The sequence below is a fragment of the Salvia hispanica genome, chromosome 3 (assembly GCF_029641045.1).
Source record: "Salvia hispanica isolate PSC_SH4W2 chromosome 3, Shi_PSC_v1, whole genome shotgun sequence".
In the NCBI taxonomy this organism is placed as follows: Eukaryota; Viridiplantae; Streptophyta; class Magnoliopsida; order Lamiales; family Lamiaceae; genus Salvia; species Salvia hispanica.
In genome coordinates, this window is record NC_142694.1 from 44557283 (window position 1) to 44572285 (window position 15003).

Genomic DNA, 15003 nt, shown 5'->3' on the forward strand with positions numbered 1-15003 from the left:
AGTATAACAAGTAATTGCTCAAATAATCAACATTCACAAAGTTATGTCCCATTATCGAATTTGATTTAAATTATAGTATATAGTGTATGATTTGTTGCATTGATAAAATAGATTATATTTTTATTAAAAGAACTCTATATTATTAACTTATCATGTCATATTAGTGATTACGATGTTTTTGTGTTATGTAAAGCAATGTCGTTAATTATTCTCATATAATAATTGTTTTTAATTATTAACGATGCGTGCATATTTGTAACAGACAATTAAAGAGGGGTTATAGCTATCTCATGACTTAAAAATTGATCATATGAAGTTGTGATAAATTGATAAAGGAAATTGACTTAAATAATAAGAGTATATATGATGGTGAAATTTGTTATTCCTGGAAATTTGAGTTGAATCCACATCAAACAAAATTAGGTACACGATGGTACGTAAGCTTCAAAGGTGTGGGGATGGACTAAATGTCCAAATTTGCATACCTCATTCTCTCTTCAATCATAAATATTATGAAAAACATTTAGTCCTTTTATTCATGTCGCGTTTGTGCTGCAAAATGGGTTATGACATATGCATAATTAAGAAAATGGGCACCACCATTTTGTTCTTCTGTTCAATAATTTATTGTTTTTCTTGATTGATTTGTGCCATATTTAGGTCTTGGTTTTGTGCCCTTATTTTCTTGGGAAAATAGATACTATCATATGCTTTTTTTAAACTCAAATCAAACAGTTTTGGTTCATTCAGTATTCGTATTCAAATTTTGGTACGTACTTGAATTCGAATACTATTTTTTTCGGATTAAAATTAGTGTCCAACAAATACTACATTCGATATCGGACACCACAAAAATTTTGAGTAGAGAATTATGACATCAAATAGGCAAAATATGTATGTCAAATGTGTTGTCTAGTGTTAAATGCCTTGAAAGAATACAACTATTCGAACAATGTAGTATTTGTTTCTTTTACTTATCTAGTTTTGAATAAACTCAAAAGATTATAGGTCAGCAAAACTCAACAAATAACGTGAATTCGAACTTCATTTTGTCCATGTGAAAAAATAGATGATGTAATTGTCAAAATTTGGCTATATATAATTGGCTCGTAAATGAACTTAATTAATTTGAAATATGGATCTATCTTTTATGCAACGAATTTTATTGATAATTTATAGTAAAAATATTTATTCAAAAGATTCGAGTCCATTATACTTTATACTAGTTTATACTATACTAATTCACTAATTCTTGCTAAAAGCACTAAGTGTGCAAGTGGAGAGATCTAGACTTTAAAGGATTAAGGACTTTAAAATTTAAATAACTTTAGTTAATCCACCGTCAGAAACAGAAAGTAACTCAATCTTTTAAAGCAAGTCTAATAAAAGGGTATAAAACAATCTTAATCTTTAAATTTAAAATATCCAAATTTGTCCGTTAAACTTAATGGGTGAAACTTTTCATATTCACTCGTGAAAATTGGATGATAACAGTGAACAATATAAATGTAATCTTTCTTGAAATAATTGTATTGTTGGGAATGTGGATGATTCAATCTCAGTGAAATCTAAGTATTACACCATTGTCTGTGATGACTATGGAGCACTTAGTAAAAAATCTTGCTTCCCATTGATTAAATCAAATTATGAATGTTGAATTTTGACCAAATATTTTGGTCATGAATTCATGATCACTTTGCGAGAATAATAAGAGATGTAACACGTTTTACTACGTAAAAGTATTTTCATTTAGATAATAATAGTAATAATAATAAAATAAATGAATTGGAGTTGCTTTACATTTACGTATAACAAAATGATCAAACCACAATTACTACTAATATAGAATAATCCTGGTCCCTTAAAATTTTGGTACGTCTATTATACTTTCCAATTAGACTCTTTTGGTCACTTAAATATTGATCAATATCATTTCCCATTTTAGTATATCAGAGCATCTCCCGCCGCCCTTCCCGACAGACTTCCCAAAAATACCTCCGGCCACATCATAAGAATCTCCCACAGCACTGTCACGTCATAAGGACATCCCACTGCACAGTGGAGAACATCCCCAAGGACATCCCGACGAACTTCCACAATAATAAAAATTCACATATTCACCAAATTAAACAATTTATGGAATTAAACAATTTACGGAATTAAAATTTCGACATAAATACGAGGAAAATGCAACGATTTTATTCTAAAAAAAACATACATATGCGTTTTGAATCTATATAGTTTGCCGCTAGCCAAACGGGGGTCCGGGGCGTGGAGTGCCCCCGACCCGACGGTATGATATGTTTTTGTTTTAGGCCTTCATTTTAACGATAATACATGCGTTAGAGTTTTTAAAAAAATCGTATATATAGAGTTTGCAACGAGCCGTATATTTAGAGTTTGCAACGAGCCGTATATATAGGGTTTGCAACGAGCCGTATATATAGAGTTTAAAAAAAATTAAAAATTAAAAAATCGCATCGGGACGTCCGTCGGTCTGCCACAATGGCGGACGTCTACCCGCCGTCGCGACGGACGTCCAGGGATTGCCGCGGATCTGCCGTGTCCGCAAGGGACGTCTACGTCCGTCTCCTTCACGCCTAATGGCGGACGTCCCCGACGAACGTCCGGCACGCCAGTCTGACGCCTGCCGGGACATCCGGCGTTGGAGATGCTCTTAAAACACTATTTGATTTTTAGACTACTAACTAATTTCCGACCACCACCCTTTATAATTTCTTCACATCATATCAACCTATTTACATAAAAATTTATAATTAAATACAATTCATCTACAATAACTGTGAACCTCATTTTACATTCGTCTACGCTCTTATTTGGAGTAACATTTATTATAATGCATGAAAAACAAATAATCAATTATTTAAGGAACAAATAAGGAAATACTGAAGTTATATTTATATTATTTTTAAAAAAGATGTAATTATTTCACGTAGTATAATTATAATGTCCTTATATATTTTTTATGAATAATTCAGTGTATCATACTATCATGTATGCCGTATGCAAGTCATAAATAGTACTCCTTGTATAACTATTACTCCCTTGGCCCATTAATTGGCATCGGTTGACTTGGTACAGTTTTAAGAAATGTAGTGAAAAGTGAGCGGAAAAAGATAGTGGAATATGCGTCATACTTTTATATATTAATTTTAGTAGTAATAAAATGTGAATTGAATGTGAAATACACTACTAAAATTAGTAAAAAGTAAGGATGCTAGCTAGTGGGGAACAGTGAAAAATGAAATTGATGTCAATTAGTGGGGGACTGAGTAGTAGAATAATTAGAATGGAAGAAGTGCTAGAATTAGTCGCCGTCTTATTTGACTTGCACATGAAAGTTAAATTAGATCATTCTTATTACTACAACTTCTTCCACCATTAAAAATCAGTAGTCCAAACACATTGTCATATGATATGGGTAACTAATCAGAATTGCAGAATTAACTTCTCTCCTCTCTCTCTCTCTCTCAATCCATTGTGCATTTTCCATTTTTATCAAATTAGTTAGACACACACTACATCACTATATATCCGAATTCTGCTACTCCCATTTGGTGCTTAATTTCCTTAGCAACTCAATCTGAAATAGTAGGGTCCCATTAATTATTTATCCACTTTAAACACTTCTGTAACACACCAATGCAAAACCAAATTAGTGACAATCTCACTTTCACTAAGCACTACTACACTCACGCATGTGCCAGATTTAACAACGCTTTTCTCATCAAATCACACTAATCCCTGACTCCTAGCTAATTAAGGTTCTTATTATATACATCCACTCTATCTCCTCCTAATATAAATATTACTACTAATATTTCTACACAATTCCTTTTTCGTTTCTTTCTTCCTAATGTCAGATTTTCTAAAGTCAGCCAATACTAATTACACAATCCTGCTTCCAATTCTTTAATCCTAGAAAACATGCTCATTTTTATACCAATATTTTTTCACACAGTAAAGTAATCTTTATTGCGTGGGATCCCACAATGCAAGGTCAGATAGAACTACTGCAATTCCTCTTTTTTGAGATTTCTCTCTTTAATATCAGTTGAGACAAAGTGGGTAGATGGAAATGCATACATTATACATACATAATCTATAAATGGTAAAACACCTATATCCTACCTACTAACTCATTGCACTCGTATTTTATTTAAAACTAATAAGTACAGTATATATAAGTAAAACTCATATTACACAATTTTTTTTCTGATCACTTTTCTTAATATTTCTCAAAATTGTGTCGCAAAGAAATGAAACTCTTATCATACGGAGGCAGGTCGCAGACACGCACAAGGTCCACCAAAGAAATCCGTGACATAGCTTTTTGCATCATATTATAATGCTTTTGCTTACATAAGATATAAGCGCACTCACTGCACCGATATGCAGTGCTAATGCTTAGATTTGCTTTCTTCATTTTCAGTCATTTTCAAGAATTTAATGAAATCTAACTGTATTAAAAAATGAACCTAACAAATCATGTCCACAAATGACCCTTTGTCATCATCAAGGATCAAGACAACCTATTACGTCAGTCAGTGTTTTAAAAACCGGACCACTAAACCGGATTAGATAGTTCGCTTACCGGTCTGGTTTTTTAAAATCTTGTTTTACATAAACCCCTCTTTCTCAGCCAACAATCTCACAATCTCCCCATTTGCTCAAGCTCTCCAAGCTTCAGTAATGGCAACCACCACCACTGCTGCCTCCAAATTCGAACATGATCGCGCTAGGGACATGTGGTGGCGCTGCCTGGCGTCCGCCTTCCGCACGGCGCTGGCGTGCACCATAGTGGGCGTGGCCACCCTCTACGGCCCGGCCTACATCAGCCGCCACGTGTCGTTCCCGGCCTTCTCCTACGTTACTGTCATCCTCATCGTCACCGACGCCACGCTGGGCGACACGCTGCGCGGCTGCTGGCTGGCGCTCTACGCCACCGCGCTCGGCGTCTTCCCGGCCATCCTCAGCCTCTGGCTCATCGGCCCTGGCCGCCTCACCACCCCCACCACCTCCGCGGTAGTCGCGGTCAGCGCCTTTGTCGTCGCGCTTCCCGAGAGCACCCACCTTGTGGCCAAGCGGATAGCCCTCGGACAGATCGTGCTCGTCTACGTCATCGCCTACGTCATCGGCGGCCGCACCGAGCCTGTCATGCACCCGCTCCACCTCGCTGCCAGCACCGCCCTCGGCACGGCCGCCTGCGTTTTGGCCCTCTTGCTGCCCTTCCCTTGCCTTGCCTACTGGCAGGTAGCGCCATGCACGATAATTGCATGAAAATATTTAGTAGTCTGAACATACTGGCTCATGCTATGTCCAGTCAATTACAATTACATAAATATATTAACATTTCTGCGATTGTAATTGACTGGTCACACCATAAAGCAATATATTCAGACTACTAAATTTTTTACTTAATTCAAAAATCACATGCACAAAACGATCAAATGTTGAATACTTATATATATTTATTCGATTTCAGGTGACAGAAAACTGCAAGCTGTATATAGATAATGCATCGAAGAGATTGAAACTGTTCATCACGGCGTTCTCTGCACACGACAAGGCATCGCCCAAGGCGTTGATCTGTCAAGCCAAAGCTCTTACCAAGCCAGCAAATAAATATCTTCATTGCATCAAATCCAAAGAAGTACGTGTATTGGTCTAGTAGTTGAGTGGTTAATGTCCGAGTCCAGTCTTTAAAATTTCTATTTATTTACTGATGACAACTGATTATTTGAGCAGGAAAGCATGCAGTGGGAGAGAGAGCCAATCAAGTTTCTAAAATCATACAAGAAAAATCCAGGAGAGCCATTGCAAGGCCTTGAAACAATCTTGAGAGGGATGGAAAACGCTCTCGAAAACTGCTCCGATTTCCCAGTCGCATTCATGAACGACGCACAACTCAAACACGACTTATCGTGCATCGAAGAGCAAATCATGAACCAAGTGAGCAACATGGCCTTACAAAACTCAGTCCTTCCACAACCCGACGACGACGAAGAACAGAACAAGTTCCTCCAAACACTTCAACCAACATCACTAAGTCTTAACGACTTGCCCTCTCTGTTCTTCGTCTTCTGCCTCAAGCTCCTTCACTCCAAACCATCACCAAATCAGACTAAAACACCGAAAGAGTCAGAAAAAGTGAATCAGCCCTTCCTGGTCAAGCTGTGGAACACCAAACCAACTCTGATAAACAGAGGAAGACTAATGCCAGCACTAAAATGCTCGCTATCGTTAGGATTGGCAGTGTTTTTCGGGCTTTTATACAGCAAGGAAAACGGATTCTGGTCGGGGCTGCCAGTGGCGATAAGCCTCGCCTCATCTAGGGAGGCGACGTTCAAAGTCGCAAACATCAAAGCGCAGGGGACGGTTTTCGGAACAGTGTATGGAGTGATAGGCTGCTTCGTGTTCGAAAGCTACGTAAAGATAAGGTTCGTCTCTCTGCTTCCGTGGTTCATCTTCAGCTCTTTCCTGCGGCAGAGCAGGATGTACGGCCAGGCCGGGGGAGTCTCTGCCATCATCGGCGCCTTGCTGATTCTCGGGAGGAAAAACTTTGGCACTCCTAGCGAATTCGCCATCGCTAGGATCACTGAGACGTTTATCGGGCTGTCATGCTCGATAATGGTGGATATTCTTCTGCAGCCAACCAGGGCTTCTGTCCTGGCAAAAGTGCAGTTATCTGCGAGCCTGCGCTCGTTGCATGAGGCCGTGGAGGCTGTTAGCGTGGAGTACTCGTCGGGATTGGAGGAGAGGATAAGGAAGCTGAGGGCGGATGTGATCGAGCTTGGGAAGTTGATTGAGGAAGCACAGGCCGAGCCGAACTTCTGGTTCTTGCCTTTTCATGGTGCTTGCTATGCGAAGCTGAATTTGTCTCTGTTGAAAATAGTGGATTACTTGTATTTCGGGAGCCAAGCGCTTGGGTATTACGAGCAGGAATGCAGAGATTTGAGTAGTAAGACGAAGGTGGAGTATGAACTAAAGGTGTTCAAGGATGTTGTTTGTTGTGGGGTGAAGTGTCTTGAGGAGGTTATTTTGGTAAAATCGGTGGTGGGGCTCGTGGAGGGCGGGGTTGATCTGGAGATGGGGAGGCCGGGAAGGGACGATGAGGAGATGATTAAGAGGGCGGTGTCGATTGTTAGGGAGGGGGGGAGTGGGGAGTTTTTGAGTTTGGGGGCATTGGTTTATTGCATGGATGGGATGTTGAAAGAGAGCAAAGAGATTGAGAAGGGGATCAGAGAGGTTGTACAGTGGGAGAATCCTTCAACTCAAGTTGATTTGAATAGCATTGTGTGTAAATTAGGTGCTTTGAAGAAAAGTGTAACAACTTGAAATGGCAATTCATATTTGATAGCATTTGCCAATCAATACTAGTACATCACATTTAACCTTTAATGATTAATGTAATGCACACAATTTCGTAGTTGCACTTGCAAGTAATGATAGATGGACTCTGTTTCTAATTACGTAGCAAATTAGCAATGAACTTCTTCAATGTATAGTTCTTAATCTGACGCATTCATCGAGTCATCCATCCGTACCAACAAGAGTTTACGATTTCGAATAACTCTGCTTCGACTATGAGTCTCTCTCATGATTCACAAGATGGAGTGAGACGAGTTTGTGGCCGTTGGATCAATTAGCCATTAGTTCTTTTTTTTTTTCTGTTTAAATAGTTACTAGTTTTTTTTCCAGATTAGTTAGTTTTGTTAGTCAAGTTGTTTGTGCATGAGCTGTAGCCATCCACAATAGTAGATGATCGCATCGTCCGAGCTATCATCCACTATTGCAGCTCCTTGCCCCAACCACCCGCCCTCCACCAAGGTCGTGCCCGAAAAGCCGGCCGATTGGTTTTCCGGGTTATCGTCCACTATTGCGAGCTTCTGGACGATGAATTTTGTACTATTTTTTTTCAATTTTGACTCTATATATACGTCTCATTTTCACCTTTATTTCTCACCCCTTTTAATTTGTGTTGTTTTGATATTTTATTTTATTTAGTAATATTAAAAAATTTAAAAAGATAAAATAGCGGTGAAGTGAAAATTGGGGATAGGGTGGGACTGTGGGTGTATATCCGGGCTATTGCAGGTGTATGAGTTGAAAAATTAAATGCTGATGTAATAGACCCTAAGAGCAAATTATATGTCACCTGAATAAATATGTAGAGTAATGAATTCGTAAATATCAGAATCTATAAGCTGGCCGATCAGTATACAGAAATAGTATATTAAGATGATTTATAATGTCCATTAATAAGTTTTGAGTTCTAAAAATTGATAAATAAATTAATACACCAAAATAACATAGCAAAGCGATTTCATCCAACATAGCATATCACCAATGTATCATGAATCATCAATTATGATATATCAAAATAATTCGATGAGTATCTAACACTATTGATATTATGGTTTGGCACCCCATCTCTCGAGCATGAAATTAGAGATTCGATCCTTATTTTATTATTTACATGAATGGAGCAAATAATTCCAATTTCCTACTACTTAGCGCGTTGAACGTTAGAATTAGTATACAAGATCACTAATAATTGTTTATATTATTGAAAATTTATTTGAACTCATCTTATGATCCTATCTATATATGCGCATAAAAAATATCAGTACATTTACAAAATGTGTAGTATTTTGTGTCCAAACAAAGGGATGTCATGCGATTAGAACTTATAAGCTTATCTTATTATATTCCTTATGTTCCATCGTAAGTAATTCGTATTCCATTTTAAACCGTTCTAATTAAAGTGATGAATTTCATATATTTTTTTTACAAAAATCCACACATTTTATCACTTACTTCTCTTTGTAGTTAAAAGAATATTATATGTACACAATTTAGGTAAATTTATCTTTTCTCTTTAATAAAAGTTAAATTATGGTAACTTTTTTGGGGTTGGTCTAGACCAAATTTTGTTTTAAAGCCACCACAGCTTTTACTTTCTGCTCTTAATTATTGATATTTGTACCAAATTTAAGCTACATTGCTTAATTAATTACACGCACTACAAATATTTCTTCTAAGTTGCTAAAAACAAATAAGTGTTGGAAAGATGAATTGAGAAGTCCTGAGTATGTGGGGAAGATAAAATATGGAGTCCCAACTTGTTGGGAAGAGAATAACATTTATATTGTGGAGTTCCAATAGGTATAGTTCCTAGGTATATTTATATATAGAGTCCTATAAATACCTATGTACTCCATGTATCAAAAAACAATTCAAATCCATTCACAATGTAGTCTCTAAAGCTTTTTGATTATTTTATTTTCCGCATTTTACTTTTCAACATGGTATCAGAGCAGGTTCGATTCCTTGCATGAATCGATCTTTGTCTCTATATCAAAAAAAAAAAAAAAAAAAAAGAAAGAAAGAAAGCCAAGCAAAAGTCCTATCGGTAAAACATCAAGGAAGGGGAGGCTATGCAGTTAGCATGAGGCTGAAACTCTGCCCAACAGGAAGCTCTTCACCAACAAAGTAATGGCATAGCAAGATCCTGGTGGTGCTTGGCTGGACCGAGACGACGACAGTGAGTTCTCGGCGGTAGAATTTCGAATGGGCATTAATGGCGAAGCCCAACCATGGCGAGGCAACAGCCAGATCAAGCAACAGCAGCGCCGCGGTAGGAATAGAGACCGGCGAAAGGTAGCGCAAGGCGATGGCAACGGCTGCAGAACCCTGACAGCGATGAACGTCGGCGATAACGAGGCTGGTGCTTAACGAACAACCGACCGCGGTGGAGATGGCAGCGGCGAGACGCAAGGTTGGCAGCAAAACAACGCTGGCAGCAGCGGTGAATCGTTAGCCCGCTGAGTAAAAAAGTGGCGACGCTAGACGCCCGAAGCGAACCACGCACAATGTTGTTGTGTCACCGCGAAATCGAGGAGAGAAGAGGAGACTGGATGTGTTGCAACAGCAACTGGAGCAACCAGGCTTGTTCAAGAACCATCCGGCTGCGGGGGAGAGGACTTCCACTGCCTGATGGTTCCTCCCACAGCCGGGGAAGGAAAAACTGTGGAAGAAGAACTCGAAAGCCTCCACCCATAAAGCCGGCTCTACATGTCAGGGTTGGAGAAGAAAAAGAAGGGAGCACGATGAGAGTCAGGTGGAGTTCGTCTGGGAACTCTCAGAAGGCTGAGAGCCGCTGACGATAGAGGCAATAGCAAGACCACAAAGGCTATTGGAGAAGTGTTGATCGAGGGAGGAACGAGCAGAAGAGGCGACGAGGAAGTGTTGCTGTCCAGAAATACTGAAGGGGTTTCTAGATGCAAGCCCTGTGATAAAAAAAAGATGCATGACAGCCATGACAAGAGAACGACTCTCTGAGATGGAGACCAAATGAAAGTGTTTAGTTGGTGATCGCTGATGGAGCGGTGTCACTCAGCTGCAGCTAAGAGAAGAATGCAGAGAAGATGGAGTTGTCGGTTTGTCCGGTCGAGTGGGAGAGAATTATGCGACCGAACAATTCCTCTCCAAACCTATCTTGGCCGTGTAGGCCAAAGATGACCGCGCCGGTGAGAGAAGAAAAGGCTGCAGAAGCTCAACCTACACGTCGATGGAGCGTCAAGCATGCGACGCGAAAGGATAGATGACAGAATGAGGCGAGGGAGGCGGCGGTGGCCAGGGCTGAGGAGATGAGCAGACTGACCATGGAGGCAGCCACCGGAACAAAGAAATAGCCGACGAGTTATCCGGCTGAGAGGGCGAGATAATAACCAACCAGACAACTCGTCTTTAGAGGGAACGTATTGCTACGCCGCCGCCGTGTAGCTGAAGAAGGTGACCAAGTCGAATTTCAAGCCGCGCACTAGCGGAGCTGCGGCGCCACGTCAAGGAAGCTGACTTTGTCTCCATCGATTTGGAGATGACGGGGATCACCAGTGAACCGTGGCGCGAGATCTTTGAAATTGACCGCCGCAGACTTTGTCTCCATCGACTTTGAAGATGACGGAGATGATGGTTCTTGAATAAAGGGACGGTGGCTCCTTGAAAAGAAGAAAAGTTTGAGCTAGTCAGGCTCAACAAAGAAAAAATGAAAAGATGATGGCTCATTGTACTTGAGCTGAAATAGACCGAGAATGGTCTTCCAAAAATAAAACTGGCTCATGGTTTTGAGCTGTGAATGAAACTGGCTCATGGTTTGAGTTGGGAATGAAATTGGCTCATGGTTTGAGCTGGAATTAACTTCTCGACATGAGTCAAAACTGTCAGAATGGCTCCTAATGGCACGAGCTAAAACTGCCGAAGATGGCTCCTATGGCATGAGCTAAAACTGCCGATGATGGCTCTAGACACGAAACTGTCATCAAAAAAATTGAAGTACTCCTAAATACGAGTATAAACTATTTATCAAAGTGAAGATTGTGCAAGTTAAGTGTCGAAAAACTCGATACTTAACTTGAGGGGGAGTGTTGGAAAGATGAATTGAGAAGTCCTGAGTATGTGGGGAAGATAAAATATGGAGTCCCAACTTGTTGGGAAGAGAATAACATTTATATTGTGGAGTTCCAATAGGTATAGTTCCTAGGTATATTTATATATAGAGTCCTATAAATACCTATGTACTCCATGTATCAAAAAACAATTCAAATCCATTCACAATGTAGTCTCTAAAGCTTTTTGATTATTTTATTTTCCGCATTTTACTTTTCAACAATAAGTACCGGATTTTTGTACAGTTTCTTTTACAATTATTTTGGTTTGTTTGGATTGTTGAAAAAGAATGATATGAAGGTTTGAAAAAGAATGATACTATAAGAGCATCCACTATAGCACCGCCGCACCGGCCGCCCCCTTCCCGGCTTAGCCGCGGCGATCTATAGGGGCGAAGGCGTTCGCCCCGGGGGCGGACGAATTGGGTGGGGCGGACGGAAGTTCGCCGGCTTTGCGGCGAGGACGCGGCATTGGAGAGAGAAAAGCGGCGGCCGCCGCGCCTACCTATTGCGCGGCGACACCGCCGCGGCGGTCCGCCGGATTTACCTTTTTTTTTTTTAATTCGAATTTGTTGGTTTTTTTAATTTGGAAGGTTCGGAGATGTGAAGTGAGGAAGGTTCGGAGAGTTTCCTGCGGAAGCTGCGCCGCCTTCTTGTCGGAGGCGGGGCTGCGCAGCTCTTCCGGCGGATGAGCAAACGCTTTGTGAAATATAGCCAACATTTTTGTATGATTTGATGATGTTTGTTTTGGAATGGTTTTACACTGAATTTGGAAGGAGTTGAGGTTTGATGTTGATCGGGATAAGGATTGTTTTTATTTCTCGTACTTCGATGCCTTCATTTTATCCATTTGCAGACTTTTTCTCTTTTGGATTATGTTTTCTTATGATAATTAATCACTAATAGTAATTTTTAGTTGTTGAGCAATGGGATTAATTGTAATTGAATTAAATATACAACAAAAGAAATAAAGTGAAATTTATCCATAAAAAAGTGTTCACTATTGCTGCGGACACTTTTTTTGTGGCTATGGACAAATAAAATGGGGCTATGGACAAAAAAAAAATTGTCCATCAAAAATTGTCCACCTATAGTGGAATGCTCTAATGAATGAGAATTCTCTTGTTCGATAGTCATAAACTGAAAGAAAATTGATATTTCTTAATTACTTTCGTTTCTATAACTATAAGTAGAATGATTTAAATTATTTTTTACTTATGTATTTACTCTTTTCTTTACATCGAATTGAATATTGTTTTGCATCTCTATTCTCCTGTAGGGAAGACACAAGACACACATCAGATAGTAAATAAACAACAATTCATTTTATACATTTATATTATTCTGCTTACCTTAAATTAAATGTTTATTAATATTTTAATTTAAAGCCATCTTACCAAGGATATAGATTTAAAGCCATCAATTGACAGAGGAGTCCCTAAAATTCGAACTAAAATCTCATCCCATCTATGATCTACTCCTATATATGTATGCAAAACAGTGGCAACTAATTGTATGCAGTTTTGAGTTAATTCCATTCACGACTGTCACTTCTCTTTCTCTCATTTACTTCTCCTTGGCAGCAAAAGTTGGTGGCGATGAATCGGAGAAACGACGAGGAAGAACCTAAGTCAATCCATTTTCGGTAACGGTATTTCCAAATTATGCCTAAATTTAACATTAAGTTCGAATACTCATTGTTTGTTGCCTAATATTTTAGGATTCAAAGAAAAAGGAGAACGAAGTTGCTACATGGGAATCAGATTTAAAGGAAAAAGAGAGGGTAAGTTTTAGTTAAGGTTATATCACAAGAAGCAGATGCCAAATGTTTCAAAATCCATCTCATGCCCAATTTTGACCATACATACTCTGTTTTTTAGGTTGTAGTGTAGATAGGTCGTTTTCCGAGTCTGGATTTCTGAGGAAGGTGTTTGAGGCAGAGGATGGTGATCACAAGCTGGTTGTGATCGCAGTCCATGCGGTTATGCTGGAGTCTGGATTTGTAGGTTTTGATGCGAGAGCAAATGCAGTGGTTGATGGGTTGCAGTTGCGGTTGGGTCTGTCCTACACTCTGCCTGAGTGTGTTGTCGCCTCCGGTGAAGCTATTAAGCATGTGGTTTTGAAGTTTCAGAGTTTGGGGAATTACTTGAATGTTCACGGTACATTAGTCAATGGATCAGCCAAGGGAGGGCGCTGCCTTTTTAGGGTGCGATTGAACGAGGACGAATTGATTCCTTTGCTGAACCTTGTGCGGGCGAATAGTGGCGTGATGGAGAATGTAGGTGGAGAAGGAGGTGTTGAGGTTTTGGGGGACCGTGAAGGACAAGTTGGCGCTGCCGTTGTTGATTGATCTATGCGAGGAGGCCGGTTTGGTGCTTCCTCCCTGCTTCATGCGTCTGCCAAGTGAGCTCATGCAGAAAATCTTGGCATGCTTGCCCGATGCTGATGTAGCAAGGGTGAAATGTGTGTGCTCGGAGCTGAGGTATATTGGGTGGTCAACGTGAGTTAGAACAAGGCGTTTGCGATGCCTTGCCAATAGAGTTAGAGCGAACCCAAATGGGCGTTGTTTATAGTAGTTCTTGGCTTGGTTAGATAGGTTTCAAGGTTTATGACAGATAATGTCAACGCAATGTTTCATTTAACGAAACCAAGTTTAGTTTCATATATTTCCTTTCTCTAGATTCAATCATCCATGTGGAGTAATAGTGTTTTAGTTGGACCATGGGATGATATTATATACTACTACTACTAGTTTAAATCATAAATTGTTAATAACTTCAAATAATTGAATGGATTGTATTAATATTTTTACATGTTGTAGTTGGTCTTGTTAGGTTGAGATTTTTGGGCCTAATTGAGAACTAAGATGCATTTTCAGCCATCCATTGACAATTTTTGCACAATGTCAACTACTGAGACATTATGTCAACTAGGGAGTATAATTGCCATTTTCGCACGATGTCAACTACAGAGACATTATGTCAGCTACGGTGTCAACAACAAACGGTTTTTTATGTCAACTACGATGTCAACAACAAACTTTATTTATGTCAACTATTATGTCAACAATAACATTTTACAAATAATTAATGTCAACGACGTATATTATTTATGTCAACAAAAACGTTTTACATATAATTCATGTCAACAACAATGTTTTACATCTAATTTATGTCAACAACATTTTTCATAAAATTTATGTCAACAACAAACGTTATTATGTCAACGAGCAAATGCAAGTGATTTGCGAAGCAGATTTGAGAGGCATAAATCGAATTAAATAAAAAAAATGTCAGATCTCTGTTGAAATCGCGAGATAAAAGCGAAATTCAGCATTGAAATGAGCAGAAATCAGTATTTTCAGATTTTTTCCCAAATGTTCAAGCATTTTGATAAAAACAGCGAAAATCGCGAAGATGAACCTCAAAATAGTCGACTTTTTGGATTCTACACAGAGCTCCGGCGACAAACGCGAACAGCAGCAGCGAAAACAGAGATAGCAATTTCTCTCACTAAAAATCAGTTCACATCT

General features: G+C 39.3%; 2 protein-coding genes across 2 annotated transcripts; both read left to right on the top strand.

The window, feature by feature from the left end:
- The first annotated feature begins 4683 nt into the window (after positions 1-4683).
- Positions 4684-7450, top strand: LOC125212050 (uncharacterized). Its single transcript, XM_048112082.2, has 3 exons — positions 4684-5274; positions 5507-5674; positions 5770-7450. The coding sequence occupies exons 1-3, from the start codon at positions 4714-4716 to the stop codon at positions 7357-7359; spliced, it is 2319 nt and encodes a 772-aa protein (XP_047968039.1). The 5' UTR covers positions 4684-4713; the 3' UTR covers positions 7360-7450.
- A 5497-nt stretch (positions 7451-12947) lies between these two features.
- LOC125217128 (putative F-box protein At1g23770) lies at positions 12948-14094 on the top strand. The gene is made up of 3 exons (XM_089066919.1): positions 12948-13116; positions 13192-13254; positions 13352-14094. The coding sequence occupies exons 2-3, from the start codon at positions 13224-13226 to the stop codon at positions 13819-13821; spliced, it is 501 nt and encodes a 166-aa protein (XP_088923045.1). The 5' UTR covers positions 12948-13116; positions 13192-13223; the 3' UTR covers positions 13822-14094.
- The last annotated feature ends 909 nt before the right edge of the window (positions 14095-15003 follow it).